General features: G+C 37.1%; 1 protein-coding gene across 6 annotated transcripts in view; it reads right to left on the minus strand.

The window, feature by feature from the left end:
- Window positions 1-21095, minus strand: part of UHRF2 (ubiquitin like with PHD and ring finger domains 2) — a 93936-nt gene that overhangs the window by 57411 nt on the left and 15430 nt on the right. For all 6 annotated transcript variants that reach the window (XR_010608948.1, XR_010608949.1, XM_065663983.1 and 3 more), the window contains exons 2-3: window positions 14503-14745; window positions 9960-10222 (exon numbers count right to left, since the gene is read on the minus strand). Coding sequence is in view for 4 of the 6 variants with exons in the window: in XM_065663983.1 (XP_065520055.1) it covers window positions 9960-10222; window positions 14503-14745 (506 nt within the window). In the remaining 2 variants the exon portion in view is untranslated. The remainder of the gene's footprint in view (window positions 1-9959; window positions 10223-14502; window positions 14746-21095) is intronic.

Genomic DNA, 21095 nt, shown 5'->3' on the forward strand with positions numbered 1-21095 from the left:
AACAAGCCTCAAGAATGAAGCTAAAAACCCATTCTAGCATGCTATAATAAAGGACTACTGTTAGACATGAATGTTTGCTGGAAGTTTTTTCTTATTTATCAAGTTGCGTTTAAAACCCTAAGATGACCCTCAAGAGAAAACAGAAACATTTTCACAGCAGTGGTCTAATTAGACTAGCGTAAAGTTTGGTATAGTTGAAATGAAGATTATATGACACAATTCAACCTTAAAACAATTGCACACATTTTCTTGGTTTTCCATGTTTCTCATGACAAGTGGCACCTAACATTAAAGAAAACAGATACCCTAACAGTAAACATAGTCATAAAAGTTTAATGAATACTACCCATAAGTCTCACGTTTATCATTAAGCTGCATTTTCCAGTAATCTAATTTTCCCCTGTAGTATTTCAAACTGTAAATACTAACACTAGCATACCAAAGGTTTCTGAAGATTTCCTATCTGTGCAGACAGTTTCCATAGCAAAGGATTAGCCATGAAGTAAAAATTCCAGTGTTTCTTGGCTATGATCAGTATCTGCTCATTCTAAAATGCTCAAATAATAAAAACCATATTAGCTCTGTCAGAATATACATGAATCTGCTCAATTTACTGAGAACTTGCAACAATTTACTGAGAACTTGCAACATACTCTCTAACACTTTTCCCAGATGTTACCAGAACAACTGGAACTAGAAAGACAAAATTCTTGAAACACAAGTCAAGAGTTCCCCACCCCCTCTCCATACAACTATTGTAAGGAATGTGAGTGCAGATGTGTGATTTTTCATACTGTTATTTTTCCAGTATAAATAAAATGACAGTATAATTTATTTTACTAAACAACCAACTTGGAAAGAGTCACACAATATACACCCAGAACTGAAGAACAGAAGGGCACAAATAAAAGGAGAAAGAGTAAGGGATGAACTCACAAAGGAGGCAAATCTATGAAAGTAAACCTGAATAAAAACTACCTCACCTCCCTCACAATTTGCTACCTGAGTAAATAATGATTTTGCTGTAGTATTTTGAGAAAGAAAATGAAACTATACTTGAAGGGCATCTAAGCCACAATTATGAATGACAAAAAAAAAAAAAGTCACTGGGATGATAAAGCTGTTTGGTCACACTTTCAAAAGACCAGTAGGGCTGTTAATTTGTTATTACAAGAAAAAAAAAAGTGCTGCATTTTAAAAAACAGACTGGAAAGAATAATGAATATCTACAAAGATAAAAATCAGCTACATGGAACACAAACTGGATCTTGAAAACCTTAACTGACAACTAATACTTACAGAATTAAGCAGCATAAACACTGACAAATAGCATTCATAGGCTGTTGGAAAAATCTGGCTTCCCTAGTGATTTTAGCATTAAGGATTAAGAAAAATTAACTTCTAGACCTACAACACTGCACTGTGTGGACAACAGGGATACTCTGAAAGAAAGACAAACTAGTAACAGTATCAAAACAGGAGTTCAGAAGCTCTAAGAAATATATGTAAGTTCGAATTTTTAATACAAACCTGTTGCACACTGAGTCCAAATACTACAAATGTAACAAAACCAGGTTTACCTCACTAGCTAGCATGCAGGATGACAAGAGGCACTGCAATCACTGAATGTCTTATTTTTTTTAAGAACAGGTGTTCAATCCTGTAACTGCAAGAACACTTACAGCTACTTGAATTCAAGTAAGACGTAGAGTGTTCTATCACATTCTCAGTAAACACTCCATTTTTTTCAGCCAGGTATCAGTTTCAAAGGAAAAAGAGTTGAAATTTCAGTTGTTCTCTAAAACAACTACTAGAACAGCAGTGCTTACCTCTCTTCATTTCATATGCTTTCTGAAGATGTACAAGAAACACCTGGATTTTTTCAAACTGCTTCCTCTACAGTTTGCAAAAAGTTTCTACCATCTTTAGAAATCAAAGCCAGAGTTAGTGCCAGCTGTCAAAACCCTGAAGATTAATACATGCAAACACTTTGAGACCATAAAACACAGTCACAAAATCTGCTGCAAATGGAACAAGCAATCAACTTCTTGAAATTAAGAGCAGTAGTGTGCAGCCTGCTCCCCCAAGATACTTCCGATTTTGAATATGCCTGTAGAGTCATATTGTAGTGGCAACGTTTCTAATGGAGACAAAGAATGAAGCCACATACTAGGTCTAGCAGGTCTGCTATTGTTCTAGCATTGTCTATTAATCCCTATGAGAGAAAGTTCTGAACAACTAAAGAAACTCATCACTGATAACAGAAACTAGCAAACAGCATTTTGCAGATAGGCAAGGTGCTCCAAGTTGTCATTCAGACCATTTATCAAAATAGTATACTATGGACAGAAAGTTAAGAGAGAGAAAAAAAAAACAAAAAAAAAAGATCTGTTTTCCTTAGGTAAAGATTGTCCTAAGAGAAGATTCTACTGGGCAAACAACACCCTTCTTATTCCTCTTCGAATGTGGTCAACATGAACAGAACAGGTGCCATAATGAAGCTATGGTCTGTGGCTCCTAACATTTCTTCATATTTCTAGCTACTAACTTACCATCCTCCAAAACAAATCACTCCCCAGTCTCCTCACTTCATCTGCTGAGACTACTCCCAGGAATTTGACAGCATACACCCTCCCCATACGCACAATTTTAAATGCTCTTTTTAAAAAAAAAAGTAAAGAAAAAAGTCAAATATTTCAGTTAAATATGTTTGCAAGCAGTATTTGAGAAATACATTGTGTGCAAGGGAGTGTTTTGGCATTTCTTTGCAGAAGACAAAACAGAACTGTTCGCATCACACACTTTCTCTAATACTGCTCAAAGCAGCTACCTCTCAAAGAAGCAGTGATTTTTAACTTTGTTCTGCCCTCACCATGCAGCCATTGGCCAAATTAGTTTGACTGCATCAGTGACATAAACCCCTGTAATATTCACTGAGTGAACATTAAGTATTAAATACACAAGGAAGCAAAGAACACTTCACTATACAGCCACACAACCACTGAATTCAGTGCAACTTCACTATTACATGTGCGCAGTTGGGAAGCAAGGTAAGAAGAAGCAGCAGCAGTGGCCACCTCTCCTGAAAATGGTGCACAATGTCTTTTGGTGTCCAAAATCAATTTATCAACAGTGCCACTTGTATAAACTCTCAGATACATTCTATTAAATCCCAACCTGGTAAGGATAATGGCTACAGCAGGACAGAGCACTGCAGAGTGCTAGGCTGTATCGAACAAAATGCCTTAGAGCTTAATTTTTTGTCTCCTCCCTTTATTAAGGGATCAATAACATCTTTAGCCTTCATTGGGAGCTGTTTCTTCTCACAGCACTGAACAGGTGAACATCTCTTACTGTCTGTAACTCTGATTAGTCCCAAATAACAGATGTGTAAGAAAAAGGCTAAATAAAAAAAAAATAAAAAAAAAAAAAAAGTAATCTTGACGAAAAGAACTACCCTTGTACTTAAAGGTACTTCTCCTCCTGTCCTGAAAGACTTCTCAAAGTTCCTACAATGTGAAATAAGACAGGAATAAATGTTTTCTGTTTAAGCAGGATGAGATCTGAGGAATGAACACAAAAAAAAGTTTTCAAGGTACTATCCCTCCCAACTTTTTTCCTCCTAAACTGTTTTTTTAATCTTGCATTGCTCCTACAAGTTGCCCAAGTTCTTATTTTTGTCTCTTTCAGTTAGCAGGAGCCACCTATGTCCCTTACATGACTCAAACATTTCAGAAGCAGAAGCAAGTAAGCTTAAAATGGTAAAAAAGGCAGCAAATCTTACAAACGCTTTTCAGGCAGAAGCAAGAACTGAAATGAGAATGCAGGAGTCTCGACTTGACGGGCCAATGCATTTTAACAGTGCTCAACAGTCAGCCTTCCATCTCAAAAGCTACCACTAACAGAAAGGTACAACTGAATTGATTCAATTTACACTCAAGAACACAGGAGCCAACAGGTGTCCCAGATGGCTGAGATCAGTCCCCTGTAATGGCAAGCTACCATACGCACTCATCTTATTCTGGACTCCACCTACAATGCAAGGGTCTAAAATCATTGTGGCTTTTTCTGCCATATTTTTTTTTTAGAGCATTATACACAGCTTATGGAAGACTAACTGGTTAATGAGACACATACTGACTGAGGCTTACAGTTATGGTAATGGCATATTCTTACATGCTTCTACCTTCAAAGCAGTTTGGGGTAAGGAATGTCTTGAATGGTTCTACAAAGTTTAGCACAACAGTGATTTTTTTCTTGAGGACTACAGTTAATATTTAATAAAAGTATATACAGTACATCAACAACACTACAACATATAACAGCATCAGCAACTTCAGGAACAGAACCAGTAAGAATGGACATCTTACTAGATACTGAGGAAACCTAATGTTGTTCTTAATTCTACATGCTGAAGAATGAAATGGACTAACCATCAGCAATTTTACTTCTGAGAAACACATTACTCAGGTTTATTCTATACACAAAACTGCCTCTGTAACAGGCACAGATCTGTAAACATTCTCTTCTAGCCATTCCTCCCACCATGTATTTTTGGCACAGGGAGTGCACACAAATGCATGACTAGGACCAACTACATAACAGAGCTTTCTACAAGAAACAAGGGTCAGCACACTCACAAGTGTGAATGCTGTATTTGAGATCATGCCTGTCCTGCCAGCACACATGCAACCACATTCACCCATTCAAAGTTGAATGCTTTGTTTGCACAAAACAACCGTTGATTCTACTCACCTTCAAAACCCCAACATCACACAGGCTTTAGGATAGATAAATGATGAATATGCACATGGAAACAGTAACTCAGAGAAACTAGTTGCTTTTAAATACCCCTCCTAACTACCTACACATCAGTTTACAGGCACAGTCAGTAGCTTCCCTCACCCACAATTTAGACAGACTAGGTTTACAATTTCTTCATTACACAGTAATTTTTGTAGAACTGCATCCAAGCACAGCATATTTTCTAAACAAAAATAACAGGCAGTAATATTTTACAGATATTCAGAATGTTGGCATTCTTTCATAATGTCACAGTTAAAAGTATATTGCAATTTAATACATTTGCCTTAGCAGCCTTGCAACAGATCTTCAGATTACCAGCATCCACTGAGACCACCTCCATTATTGCTGTATCCTTTGATCTTCCATCTAGTAGCACAAAGAAATATAAGAGCCATCTGAAGCAAGCTGAATGACGCCTATTCTATTCAACTTATGAAAAGCTATAAGAAAACCAATGTTACAACCAAAATCAGGAGGTTGAAACTGAATTCAAAACATAAACTAGTTCCCCAAAGAAATCTTATGAAATCTTATTTAACTTATCTAATAGTTAAATGACGCTTCTGATGACCCCTCTTGCTAAAGTGTCTGGTCCCTTAGAATAAATAACCACAAAGAGTGTACTTTGAGATCCATCACACAGATACTATCTCAAGGTTTAATCTGAACTTTTCTGTTGACCGATTTAAATCCTGAAAGGGGTATCATAAGCCAAAGAGAACGGCCCTTGAAAAAAACGTTACCCTTACTTGAGTATACTAAATCTATACTTGCATATAGGCAGGCATACTGACACTTCTCAGGCTGCAGAAGCATCCAGCCATCCTATGACTACCACTGAAAGACTTCTTAGGTGGAAGGCCTTCATTATGAATTACTTAAGCAGGAAAAGGAAGGAAAAGGCAGCATTTGTTTTTAAGTCTATGTCTTTCCACTACTTCAGGAAGGAGCTAACCATCAAGACAGAGTGAGAGAACTGTCTCCCTGAAAATAACTTGCCTGTATCCAGTGCTGTACAAGAAACAAATATGAAATACAGTAAGTCAAAGACCAACCTTTCACATAACACAGCACTGTAAGACATGTCCTTATGGTGCTATACTAAGCTACTGAAATGTCCTGCTACTGATTTAGAAGTTATGAAGCATACTGTGGTAGAGACTCTACATACAATTATCTCCGTTAACTTCAGAATCTAAGCATGTGTTGGGATTCCTCATGAGTTCTTTCAAATAAGGACTCAGATTTCTTCTGCAGGATCACTTCTGTACTAAAAGTCAGTTGCTCAGAGCAGAAGAAATAAATGTACAATAGCACTCTTGTTGTACAAGAGTGTATAACACACTCTTGACTTCAATGGCTATTTGTGATACCAACAAATGCAAATGTGAAATGGAAGCAAGTGAATAAAGTGTCAGAAGTGGGAGAAGATGACAGTGACAGAAATAAGAACACAACTGTAAGCTATGCTGCCTTCAAGGAAAAGGCTGCATTCAGTTTCTGAATGCAGAGGAGGGACTATCAGGCAAAAGCTGTAGAGCTGTGACTGGATGCCAAGAGTTGGTAGTGACTGAAGGTCAGCACTGATAAAACTGATACATGGTCTCTTTCTCAGTGATGAAGATAGAGCCCTTAAACAAGCACCACAAGGTTTTTAAATCTTTGTTTAATCCAGTTTAATCTTGAACTGACAAGTTCTGTTCCTGTGAATGGCAACAGGTTTTCTGCAGAAATATGTGTGTCTCAAAACTATTGCAGCAATCGTAGAATAGTTAGGGCTGGAAAGGACCTTAACATCATCTAGTTCCAACCCCCCTGCCATAGGCAGGGCTGCCTCACACTAGACCATGTCACCCCAGACTCTGTCCAACCTGGCCTTGGACACTGCCAAGGATGGAGCATTTACCACTTCTTTGGGCAACCTGTTCCAGTGCCTCACCATGCTCACAATAAAGAACTTCCTCATATCTAACCTGAAGCTCCCCTGTTAAAGTTTAAACCCACTACCCCTTGTCCTATCGCTACAGTCCCCAGTTTAGTTAAATGCTAGGCACACAGGCTCAGTGAGTGGGGAGCGAGAGGGAAACCACAACAGAAACAACTCTACCCTGTTCTCCACAAAATCAAGAAGGAATATGCAGTACCTTCTATCTGTAGCAGCCACAGCTAATAGTAAAGTTCTGCTTAGCTACAAGGTAGTTACCTCTTTGAAATTACTGTAACAAAGCTCTTGCCCTGCGTCCTGGTTTCAGCAGGGACAGATTTAATTTTCTTCGGAGTAGCTGGTGCAGTGCTCTGTTTTGGCTTTAGTCTGAGAACAATGCAACACACTGATGCTTTTACTTGTTGCTAAGTAGCACTTGATCAAGGCTAAGTAGCCCTGATCGAGGACTTTTGCTCTGCCAGTGAAGAGGGGCACAATAAGACAGGAGGGAGCAGAGCCAGGACACCTGACTCAAACTAGGGTCTAAGCTATTTTCATTTATTTCCTGCAATATTTAATAAAATACTTACATTTCTATGTCCACGTTTGTAACTCTCTAACATTTTAAGTAAAAAACTTGCAGTTGCAGATATAGAATCAGAACTCACAAGATTAGAGGAAAGCAGGTTTTACTAAACCCAAACCCGCAAAACAATGTGTTTAAGTCGCACACAGGACTTGTAATATGTAAATCTAGCAGTCCTACTCCCAAAACCAGCTGTCTCACTTAAGGGAAGGACAAGTCCTGCTTCAACCTTTAAGAAGAGCTGTTCTTAAGAGAACACAGTGACCTTGTTGAGACAGAATTAATGACTGATGGGGTTCTTCACTTGATGGGACTGTCAAATGTTTCCAGCTAGAAAACTAAAGCCAGATGAACATCAGATTTGTTGATACTGTTCTAACTACTTTCAAAGAATCAGATGTGGAACATACAAGCAAGCCAGTACAGAGTGAGACTCCTCAAAGCACAGCCACAGGACCACAGAACCACTGGCTACAGCAGTATTATTCCTTACTCAAACTGATGGACAGAGAATAAACACACAACTTCTGGACACATTTTTGATGAAAACTTAATTAGTTCTTCTTGCTTAGACAGAATTTTACCACCCCCTAAAAACTTCGAAGTAGAGAAGTGCCTCCAGTATATATTAGTAAGGCAATTAAGGCTAAAGGTAAACTTTCTGACAAGCACAGTCTAAGAGAAAACTACTTAGGTGAAGCTTCAGATAGAACTTTCAGATAGAATTCCCAGCTGCACAGTTCCAAAATGGATGGTGTCACATAACTCATAACTCAGTCCTGGATCTATGAATACAGTGTCAATAGCCATGGGAGCTAAGAAAACAACAGTTTCAGGTCTTCATCTGAGTCAAGATGTGGAGCTGGTATGTTCTGGAGACAGGGGGGTGAGACAGGCCTGCCCTACAGGACTCTAGTGCAAGAACCAAGCCTATGATCATGGAAGACCTAGTCCTGCAATGGGGTTGCACAGAGTTCCAGCATCTCCTATATAAACATTGCCATCAGCATTTCTGTTTCCAGTCACTATGGGTATATGCACACATACCTGCATGCATGTCAGCAACATTACAAGAAAAAAAGTGAGACCTTCAAAGGTTTGTATCATTCATCAAAAATCCAATCACTGATAAATGTACAAGAAAAAAGTGAGACCTTCAAAGATTTGTAACACTCATCAAAAATCCAACCACTGATAAATGTACAAATCTCACTTTCCAGAAAGCCTTCCAATAGCTTTTCTTTCCAAAACCTCCAACTTCCAATACCTTTAACTGATCAGGTAAGTAACTGTGACTTCAATGACTACCTCACATGACTGCAATTCTGTACCTAATTTTGTTTGTTATAGAATATACAGCTGCTATATCTTACATATAAACTTCTATATAAATGACTATCTCCACCTGCTGAAGGGGAACCACTAGGTCCTGAAATACACATAAAGAGGTCAATCTTCTTTTTTCTTTAGCATGAATATGGCAAAGAAAACTGACCTGTTGTGGAACTCCACTTCTGTACTTGTAACTTACCAAAACCAACGACATCCACCAAAAAAAAAACCCAAAACAAAGAACAAAAAAAAAAAAAGAACAAAAACAAACAAAAAAAAAAATCCCCACCCCCCCACCGAAAAAAAAAGGAACATAATTTCATTTCGAAGTTACAAACGCTTTTTCTCATAATCGTTTTCCCTTGACTAACTTACATATATCTGCACTGTTGTAAAAATAAGTAATCCTAAAGCCAGCATTTGGAAATCACACTATATCAGACATGTAATTTCAGGATATTCTCATTTGACTATACCAGTTGTCCAAGTCATTTTCATCCATTTCGAATTACCAAAATTTGCAGTTGCAGATACAGAATCTGAACTCACGAGTGCATAAAGTTGCATCTGCTGTTTGTGAGAGCAACAAAAAAGTGCTCTACGCAAGTCAGATTCACATTTACCTAATAAAATAACTGAAGTTGAAATAGCTGGTTTAAAAATGTATTTTTGAAATCTGCATTTAGTTAATACTGAATATACTTTATATCCTTCTATCTTAATCTTACACTGCACAAACTAAAATATTTTTACTTATCTCAGTACCAAAATTAAGAATCCTCAACTTAAAGTTTTATTCATTTTGAAGCTTAAGTTAGTGCCTGAACAGATGTTATTTAAAAAAAAACCCTACCCACATATCCCAGGCCCTGGAATTTGTTTTTGCTATAGAAACAAACAAACAGAAAAAACCCACAGCCCGCCCTTAATGCTCCCTCTCTAGAAGTAATTTCATGTCCTCAGTCACAAAGTTACCTATAACAAACCTTTACTACACATGCAAACCTATAATTTCCTGCACAACTGTTTTACTTTGAATAAAATAGATCCAAATACATTAAGAAAATTTGCTCTCATGAGAGTTGTCCTCCAGCTCCAGTGAAAGAAATTGAATTTACACAGGGAACAGTTAAAAAAAATTATAATAAAACAAATCCACAGTAAAAATTCGGTTCTATAGTTTCTTTTCCTTACATAAGAGGGATGGATTGTAAGTTTCATAAAGGCAAAGAAATTAAAACTTGGCATGAAAAATACCATCACTCCCAATGAATTCAACAATGTTCTCAAAATACTACCAGAAGCACTTACTCATCATACTTGATATGATAAATAGCTTCTTCACCAGCATCCATACAGTCTGAATAAGATGTGGATGGTGTACTGTCCAAATTATTTGTATTTTCTCTAGAATGATCTTGACTTAAGTTTCCATTAGTCCTTTTGTAAGTGTTACCACTCTTTCCTTGAGCTTTAGCATTCTTATGTCCCTTCGTTGCTCTGGTAACATTTTCTATATGAGCTTCAAACCAGGCTCCAATGCTGACATCACGGGCATCCACCAATTCATTTATCTAAAAAGGAAAATTCAATAATGAATATAAGCTTATTTTATTTTTTTCTTCATCAGGACTACATAAGACAACTTATGCTACTGTTTAACTTTGTTATCAGTAAAACAATCAAGCCTAGTAACTAGCTGAGCTTGATCAAGTTCAAGTAACATGCAGTCATGAATATGCTGCACTTTCACAGTTTTATTATTTCTTATTAAAATCTAGTATGGATACAATCTGCATGTAATTTCAAAAAGCAAGGCTAGGTTTCTTCCTTTTTTTTTTTTTACTTTTCCTCCAAGCCTCAAAGTTTGCCTCATCTCTCTCATTATCCTTTCCTTTTGATTCACCAATTATTATTTATGGCCAAAATAAACATACACAGTGTTAAAATACTAGCTCACAGTCGAAGAGTTTAAAGCCTTTCCTGAACCTCCAACTTTGAATTACTATTTAACCTTCTATCTTTCTGGCCTGCAAGATTTTAACCATTCAAGACTTGCAGAGAAGGTGAGGAAATAATTCTAAAAGGGTTGCTATCACAGTCAGCCAAAAGCTTAAGATTTGAGAAATCTTAAGAACTGGAACTACCTCCCAGAATTTCTTCCTTGTCTACTAACAATAATGGTATTAAGCAACCAACCACTTTACTATTCTAAATCATGTTTCCTTTTCTCAAGTCTTCAGCTAATTAAGCAGATGTTCCTGTAATAATAGAGAAAAAAAAGTAAGTTTTAAAGAACACTTCATCAACAGTACACCAAGTATAAAAATATTATTACAACAGAACTACTCCACAGCCATACCATAGAAAACATCTATCATAAGCAGTACAAAATACATATATTTATCTATGTACATGGTTTAAGCTACAGCCTTTGTCAAGTATCAGCATAGTGGCAGATACTTACTAACCTCAAAGGCTAGTTCCTATCACTGAACAATCTTACTGTATTTTCACAGGAGCAAGCCAAAAAAGCATGCTCAATAACTTTTAGTATTAAAGTAGTAGGTAGGTATCTGAAAGTGCAACCGACAGCAGTGTGAGCTAACAAGTTTATCCCAACAAACAGTATTTTATTCTTCACCTTCTTAAAGTATCCTCCAAAACGGAATCCTTTATTTTTCCTCCCATGTAAAATACAAACATATGTATTTTTTATTTTTATTCTTACAAACCTGCAGTGTTCAAAGTACAGCTTTTTACCAAGATGAAAGCTACAGCCATATAGTAAAACAAATCTGAGAAGGACAGCCTCATATTAACTCTATCAATCTGTTTCAAACATAAGCAGTGGACTCTAGCACTTCTAAAAGGAGCCCTCACGAAGGCATCCCTTCACAGCTTTAACTGAACTGGTTGCAGCTCTAAGTGCTTCTTTACTTCGTCTTATCAAAAAACAGAATTGAGCAAGACACACAACTAAGGATTTCTCCATCTGCTGCTAATTCTTGCTACCAGTTATGAAAGTGCCAGAGAAGCAGTGCTAGCCAAGTCAAAAATTATCATCAGATTCAGAAAAAAAAGTTAAAAAAATTAAAATTAAATAACATCAGCACGAACTCCCTTAATCACTGATCTCCAATGTATCCTTCCATAATTTGATGTGCACACTTACACGAGAACCACCCCTACAAAGAGTAAGGGCAAATAATTATTACCACAGACCACTGAGGAACATCATACAACTATCTGATGTTAGTGGTATCTGGTTTAAAAACTGGATTATTAGTAGTTCTATGTGAACAGTATTAAACAAATACTAGCTTTAATTACAGATTCAGTTTGTGTGGTTTTTATTCCAAGCTAATTAGAGTTCTCAAAGTGTCTTTACCATAGCCAGAGATTTTTGGATGAGAAGGTATAAAGACTGTGTGAGCATCAGAAGGGGAAACATGCACGTGCTTCTGGATGAGCTTTTGTTTTTCTAACATCACTACTGCACGCCCAACCACTGTAAATGCAACTCCTCTCTTGCAACCTGTTTTTTATTTCTCCTTTTGGCATTGACAATCTGCCCTGCTTAAGCAAGACAGTGTTCTTCACATATGCTGAGTTCATCTTGGAACAGACTGAAGTACTTAAACCAGACACCACTAACAAGGAACAGGAGTTGAACATCATTCCACCCACTACCAGTCCTTCAGAGCCCATGTAAGTATCAGGTGTTAGGTACAAACAGAATATAAAACAAACTAAAGCATTCTGATTTACATAATATAAAATGACTACACAAAGGAACTCTGTTTAAATCACTGTTTTAACCATCTAACAATAATTTAATTAACTATTATTCCCAGTATCAACTCTACCACCTTTTTTTTTTTTTTTAACTACAGGTTCTATGCTTACTACCTTTCCTTTTAGTAGCTAAAATCAGAAACAGAAAGGAGGGCACATGGGCCTACACTATTCCTAACACGGAGCAGCATGTATCTTGTAGAGTCAAGCTCCAGATGCAGATCCAGTGAGGCACAGGACTTTGCTAGACAGAAAACAATTGTAACGAACTATACCTTCCTATAACTACACAATTCCTTACTGTTTGACAGGCAAATGCAAAATAATTAAATACATCCATCTATTTAGCTACCTAATATAAGTCAGTTTATGGCCTTTTTAATTGACTTAATGAACAAATTTACTACTTTTCAATTACGTTATTGGTTACAAATATATTATTAAAAGCTTCCCGATTCTCTAAGTAGACATTCTGTATATATTCCTACTGTCATCTACAAGTGGCAGAAAATGCTATGACTGCACACTTGTTTTCCTCTCTCTATATATATAAATTAAAAACATATGATTGGCTGAAAAAGTAAACAACTCACAGGTAATGAAGGAGAAATTGCCAGGTCCCTACTGTCACAGATCGCAAAAATTCCAGCTGACTCAACAGAATAGGCTTTCTTGAGTATGTTTACCAATGCCACCATTCCCTACCTTATTTTCTGTTTTAACCCTGAAACAGCTAAGAAACTACCCGACATAATTTTTAGCATTCTTGAAAACCAACATTTTAATACTCTTTTCCTTAGATCAACTGATCTTTTGCGGCCTTCCATCTCCCCAGTATGCCCCCATCCTTCTTGTATTACCTTTTACATTCATTGATTAATTTTAAAGCATCAGAAATTAAAAACTGGGGAATTTTTCCCCACTAATAAACTGAGATGCAGAAAAAGGAAACACACAAGACTGTATCTACATATTCAAGATACTGGTATTTTGACTCCCTGATCCCTCACAAAATGAGTAAAACTGCACAGAATACTACAGGAACCTGAAGTAACTTACCGCTTGTCCTCAATACCTGAAACAGTAACAGTCTATATGAAACCCAGACAGCTTCCAATCAGAACAATACTGTTCAGATCTGTCATCCTAAGTGAAATTAACTCGTTTATGTACTTTATCCTCAAGCTCCTTTTCCCTCTCTGCAATTTTTAACATTTTCCAGCAAAAGAATTACTGTTATGGGTATTTCTTAACTAAAAGCAGCACCCAAACACGAAGTGAAATGCTACCATTCTCTCTCTATATATATAAATATATATACATATACATCCTACTAAATATCTAATGAGCTAGCAATCTGGAAACTGTTCATCTTCTGTTTAAATTTAATTCCTATTACTCTGATGTAATCCTACATGACAATATCCATGCCCAGGGAAAGTGTCTTGGAATTAAGTGATCTTTAAGGTCCTTTCCAACCCAAACTATTTTGTGAATATCGAGAACTTCAATCCCTACAAACCTAAGAATCAATTACATACACGATTCCTAAAAACTACACCGAACAGAAATCATTACATCACATACAATTTCAAGAAATTGTGTATTTCCAGTTTATCTAGCTCTAATACAGCACTGAAACATTAGTATCTAAACAAGTATTTGGTAAGCTTGAAAAAAGTGAGAAGGGGAAAAGCTATACTTTTCCACAGACTTTGTATTAGCAGCTGCTTCTGTCCACAAACAGTGTTTCTGTTACACAGGCAACTCAAATGTCTCAGAGAACATGTTTTGGAGAACACAATGTGTACCAGAGTTTATGAATGCTCCTGAAACCTGCAACACCAGTGAGCCTGGCAGAGAAACATTTTCATGACACTGCAAGAGTCAGCTTAAATGAAGTCAACCTGACTTATGTTAAACTGGGAATTATGTCGAATCATGAAAGCAAGCAATGAGAATGCATACTTTTATATAATAAAAATAAACATTTTTAGCAATAAAACTAAACCCACAAGTGTGAGGCAACTTTCCAGATCTTAAAGTTTGTACATACCTTGTATAATCCAATGCCAGGATCAATGAGAAATGAACGAGATGATGTAGAAGGCTGACTGGGTGACCCACTATTTGTTTTTTTGACTTTATTCTTGCAGTTGGAAGCGGCACAGGGGTTGACATCTCCATCCTGATCTGTCACAGAAGCCGTGGTAGGAGCTTCAGATTCAGAACGTATCAAAAGCTGAACTATGTCATTTAGTCCAACATTGTAGTCAAACAAAGTGTGTCCATCTTCTAGCTGCCAAAAGAAAGTTATACTTGTAAAATCCTTCCCTGAGGGACAGAAAAAGTTTCCAAATCTCCCTTTTATAAACATTAATTGTACAGACGAGAAGAGGAAAGCCATCCATTTCAGGAAAATGAAAACTCATGCCTTGAATATATGCAAAACCAAACTCTCATCAGTTTCCTGCAGCCATGACTTCATCCACTGAAAATCACTCAAAGGCTTCAAATTAGAAACAGGTATCTTTATAGACTTTGGACCTCTTAATCATAAATCAACATCCAAGGTAATGAAAGGTAATGCACACAGTATTTTTCTAATAAAAAAACAGGTAGGATCTATGTTGCCGCTTACATGACATACTCAGTAACTATAAACAGATGCAAGAATTTTTAAGTTAACAACCACTGCATTGTGCACATTTCGGTTACATAATTTCACAATTTGCTCTCTCAATCTTTTCTAGAAAGCAAGGCTTTTTTTTTTTTTTTTGTATGAAGGCCTTGTACTTCCTTGATTTTTGCAAACTGCTTATTAAATAAAACATCTACATATAAATAAAAAAAAAACCAAAAAAACCAACAAAACCAAAAACAAAACAAAAACAACCCCTCCCCCCCAAAAAACAACAACCAAACAAACAAAAAAACGAAAAAAAAAAAAAAAAAAACGACACATCATGCACCTAAAATTCCATTTACTTTAAAAACTGTAAGACCTGAAAGTACTGTGTGAAGTACTAGAGGCACCAACACCAAGAATATGTACTGGGCCTTCAAGTATATGAAAGGAAATCTAAATTGAAAGCACCCAGTGACATTTTTTATTCCAGATTTAGCCAGGTTCCTCATTCCTCAGCTGTTTACCCCAAGATCAAAACAAGATTATTCTCTGAAAGTAAATCTTTTAGCTAAACAATTTAAAAGCTATCTTAAAACTGAGGCACCATGCACTGTGTAGCACTCCCTCAAAACACTTCGTACATCAGGCTCTGCTATTTTCCAGATGCAATCGGATCCTGCAGAACCCAAGAATATAAATAGAAGCAGACTTTTTAATCATATATAGCACACAGCTCCTAAACATTATTTTGGGTATCAGTCTGCACAGCTTTAAGATACCTGTTACTATCTTTATTTTACCTAACAATCTCACTTACCTACAATTAAGCTGAGAAACTCACACCAAATACAACAACATGCTATGTTGCTAGGAAAGAAGAAACACAGGGAGTAGTGACCACTGCTGCTTTGCTCAGTTAAACACTCTTACAGACCTACAGCATCACTGAAGCAGAGATTTCATTTACTTAGAAGTATAATAAATGGTTTGGGGATATCAAAACTACAATTTGTTTAGTTACATTTTATTTCACATTGCAGTAGGAGAAAAACCTGCATGACTAAAAAACTCCCACCCATTTCCAAACTACTTTTACACCCAAAAATTACCTATCTTTTTCCAGAATAGGTGCTGTTTTCAACATCACTGTTCCAGGAACCTTTTCAAACAGATCTGTTTTCATAAGCTTATGGGCAGTATCAATACAACAATAAAAAGTAGGGCGCAGGAAGGAACAGAAGAAATAAAGAAGGAATTCTCCAGCTTCCCACTACTATACTTTTCTGGAACATGCAAATAGCTTCAAGTTAGACAGAAGCAGAATGTACATTTCTTCCTTCATCCCCTCTGCTTACTCAACTCTAAAAGGCAGAGGATGGATATGGACATAAACTGACAACTCAAAAAATGAATCAGCTCCTCTTTCATGAATTTAAGACCTGTGTTAAAAAAAAAAAAAAATACATTTGCTCTATACAACAATATACCCACAAATACACACACAGCAGGGATGTATAAAGCAGGAGTACACATAGTTTGTGTCAGTACAGTTGAAGCTGACCCAGCTGTCTGGTCTACAGCTGCAGAAATTACTTTGCTCAGCTGTTTTCAAACCAGTTCAACACACAGCAGATAAAACTATACTGAAGATTTTGATGCTATTAACAATTAAATGAACACAAGTCTTAAAATGGAAGTCTCCACCAACTGCTGTTCTACAGGTGACTACATACACTGCCTCATAGATTTAGGCTAGGGCTTCATATTGAGTATAAAGCTACTTAATCAAGTTTAAGTTTCCTTTCACATCTGCTGTATGGTACATTCCTATGCTTTTGAGAACTCTAACAAAGGGGCAGAAGTGTTTTTGCAGCCTTGCGACAATCCAGATCTGGGGGCTTTTCCCATCACAATCTCCTCATATTTTTGGTGTTAAGTTTATTAAAGAAGTTTTAAAACAGCTATTCTTAGATTCAAACTACAAATAAAGTACAAAGACAAATAATCACCTTACAAGAATACATGGGCGGGAGGGGTAGGCTAGAGGGAAGATCCACATTTCTGAACCTGCTCCTGCTTCCGAGCTCTGCTTCAGACCCACTTTGAGGAATTCAATTCCCCATCAAGTGATTTCTCTGCTACAAAACGTGCTGGCTTTTTAAATACATCAGTCAATCAATCAATCAGTCAATCAGCATTACATCTGCAAAACACACCACTTCTGAAACAATGAACAAATTGGGTATTATTGGAGACAACTTCTGTTCCATGTTCTAACTGGACAACTTCTAGCAGAGGTTCCCGTGCACTGTTTCTAGAATCTTCTAGAGGACTGGTATGAGGAAATTAGTATAGTACGAGGGAATCTTCTGCGAGATAATGCAGCGGAGAGAAAGGATAGCTCTTCTCCTGGTAGACTGAAGGTGTGTAGGCAACAGACAGTTGAGAGCAAAGAAATGCTGTCATTGTTCCTCCTCTCTAAGGACATGTTATGTCCAGGCTGATAGAAAAATACTTTGAAGTACTGCTGCTTAAAATTAAAACCGAATTCAGTGATAACCTACATCTGAACAGTCTGAATGATCTACCACCACAAGGTAACCAATCTTAACAACTAAAACATGTCCTATGTCTAGTTCTTGCGATCTACGTCAGTTATGACAGCATAAGTTATATATTTGGTCCACAACTGAATCTTCCCTGTTCACATGAAAAAGAGGCTATTAAAAAAAATTAATTAAAAAACCCCACACTTGAAAGTAATCTGTCCACCAATAGTTACATTTAACACATTCAGAAAGCAAGAAATAGCTAGGTTAAGCTTTGTGTGAGAAGAGGCCGTCTCAAATAACGCACATACCATGCATAGATCCTCCACCATGCACAGACTACCTATTCCTGCATAGGAACCAAAAAGTCAGCTTTGATAAATATGAACTAAACAGTCAGCAGAATAAACTGGTCACCACAAAGTTGTCTACTTTACAGTATTAATTTATAAAGAACTAGCATTCTCTTCTCTGTCCAAATGGTCATAATTTTTTTTCCTTTGTTCTAATAATCAGAATTCTTCACAGACTATTCTGTAACTAGTGATGTCACACTTAAGTCAGAAAGCACAGTTACAGAGGAAAGATAATTATCTTAAGCACACTTCAAACAAGGCAGGATGTAGTGCTTGGCAGTGTGACAGGAAAGAACACCTGTTTATACCATATCAATTCAGACCAAGTCAATGACTTTGTAACACTGCCTGATTCCAGGAACAAAGCAGAGAAACACAAAAACTCAACTAATAAAATCAAGTTCATATGCTATTTGACTTACAAGAACTAATACACGTACCTACAAGGATACCTGGGCCCAGCATTACCCCATCGACAAGTGAAATTCTTGGAATTACAAAGTTGTAAAGCAATGAGTGCTTGAAGAACTACATTCCACAAGAGAAGAAGAAAACTGTAAAATGTTGTTTCTTGAATTGCTGACACTATTCCAATGTTAATGTAACAATGGGATCTTCACCAGTAAGTCTATAACTCACATACTAGAGTACCTAAACAATAACGCACCACAACACTTCATAGCATACCTGTCCCTCCAAACACAGTAGTATCTCCCAATCAGTTCCAAGTTAGCCAGGGACTGGAACATGACTTTCGAAAGTATTATTATTAAAGCAGCATCAGATGCAGAAAATTCAGGACCTACCATTATGCCTGGATATTAACAAGCAGTAGGATACAAAGTTTAATACCCTCCTTTCTACAGACAACTAGCATTTTAAATCCATTCTGGAACACAGTATTTCTTACCCAAAAATACAACACAAAAAAAAAAAAAAAATCCAAACACCAAAGAGAAGGTAAATACTCAACCCAGAGAAGTAGAATATTTCATCAAAAAGAGTCTGCCAACCTGTGAAAATACGTTCAGACCATTTCCCCAGACAGCTTTATGGTATGCTTGTTCCTAACAATAGTTATCAATTTCAGTATGTATACAATTTTATACCATTCTGCTACACAGAGATACTAGTAAGATTCCCTGAGAATACATTTGCCTGGACAATGTATTTAAAGGAAAGAATGAAATATTACATGCTTACTTAATCGTTCACTAAGCATTTAAGGACACTTCTCATTCACAATTTACGCATGCAAACCAGAAAAAAGTAATCAGGCAAGTACTAGATCATCAAGCTGTATCTCATCCAAGTCAGTTATGATTTCTTAAATGGGTGATTAGAACATGTACTAAAGCAAAAATAACTGAATAGGCAATTTCATTTGTGAAATTTTGTCAGCCTTCTCATCCTACTGTCATTTAAAAAAAAAAAAAAAAAAAGTATTTGTTTCCTTGGCAGTAGATTTCACTTTCAGTTTTTCTTCTGAGTGGCATGCTTCAAAAACCTTTAAGACTTCATTAACATATTCTGAATGAAGTGACACTGAAGAGCAGCTAGATTTACTGTATCTAGCACTCTTTCACTATACTAATGCCCGTAAGTAGACAAACAGAGTACAGCTTTCAACTGTATTTTCACAGATCACATGCTATAGAGATGGTCTTAACTTCAAAATACTTCTAGAGAAGGCTGTTTAAATACTTAAAGGTTAAGACAACACAACACTTACACTACTATACAACAGCAGCTGTAGCAATGCAACACTGGAATTGATACCTACCTACTATTACTGGTTAGAAGACCGGCCTCGTTACATCAAGATACAAATGACTTTAAAAGAATGTAGTAACCACACTTACATGAGCATGAATGATCACGTAGAGTGCAGTATGATACTACATTGGTTTGGAAAAAAATATGCCTGACAAGTAATTCAGCAATTACTATCACATTGTCTACAAGTCTCAGCAGAAGTACAGCTCATTATGGGTTATAGCGTGTGTGCAGAGACCTCACAAAAAAAAAAAAAAAAAGCACATAATCATTCTTGTAAGAACACATTACTTACTGGTTTTATTTGAAAGTGTGATCTAAGAAGGTAATTTCCTGGATCACCTTAATCCAGCCTTTCTGCTTGACAATCAAGATCTCTAATCACTTACAGAAGTGTGCCTTTGAGCATCTTCTGAGGTTTTCTTTTCCAAGACCCAGAGCAGTACCCACTTACAGCAACAAAGATGAAAAAGCCTATAACAATGCAGAAGAGCTCTTTAATTAATGTAGTATGATGAAGAATTACATGACATCAATCTTTCACAGGGAAGTCTGCTGCCTCCCTGGGGCCAAAGTAAGGGACTTGTCCAGAAAACTCACTCATCTGGTACGGCTTGGCAACTACTATCCTTCATTAGTCTTCCAGGTGGGCAACAAGGAAATCTCTTCAAGAAGCCTGAGCAGACTCAAGAAGGACTTCAGAGCCTCCTGGCTCAGGATTCAGAAGCCCAAACAGTTTTCTCTTATCTCCTTCCAGTCGCAATCAATGACAATGCTTACATCAGAAAAATCTCACTAATTTCTTGCTCTGTGGCTGGTGTCAGCATCAAAAGTTCGGGGTTTTGACCATGGGTCAGTCCATACAGCACCAGGCCTGCTCGTGGCAGATGAGGTACTCCTGTCCCAAAGGAGGAAAAGGATTTTAGCCCAGGAGCTAGCAGGGCTCACAGAGAGGGGTTTAAGCTAGGTTTTAAACAGATAACACCAGGCTCGCCCGACATGAGCCATAGGGTAGCATGCCACTCTTGGGAGTCCAGATTCACAGGGCAACTTAGACGTATTTATGCCAATGCCCGCAGCATGGGCAGCAAACAGGAAGATTGGAAGCCATTGTGCAGCAGGGAAATGATGATATAATCACCATCACAGAAATGTGGTGGAGTGATTCACATGACTGGAGTGCTGCAATGGATGGTGACAGGCTATTCAGGAGGGATGAGCAAGGAAAAAGAGGTGGTGGGGTTATGTTGTATGTCAGGGAGTGCACCAACTGCATGGAACTCAATGTTATGAGTGAAAAGGCTGAATGTTTGCAGGTGAAGATCAGGGGGAAGGCCAA

Source organism: Lathamus discolor, chromosome Z (assembly GCF_037157495.1).
Source record: "Lathamus discolor isolate bLatDis1 chromosome Z, bLatDis1.hap1, whole genome shotgun sequence".
Classification (NCBI taxonomy): domain Eukaryota; kingdom Metazoa; phylum Chordata; class Aves; order Psittaciformes; family Psittacidae; genus Lathamus; species Lathamus discolor.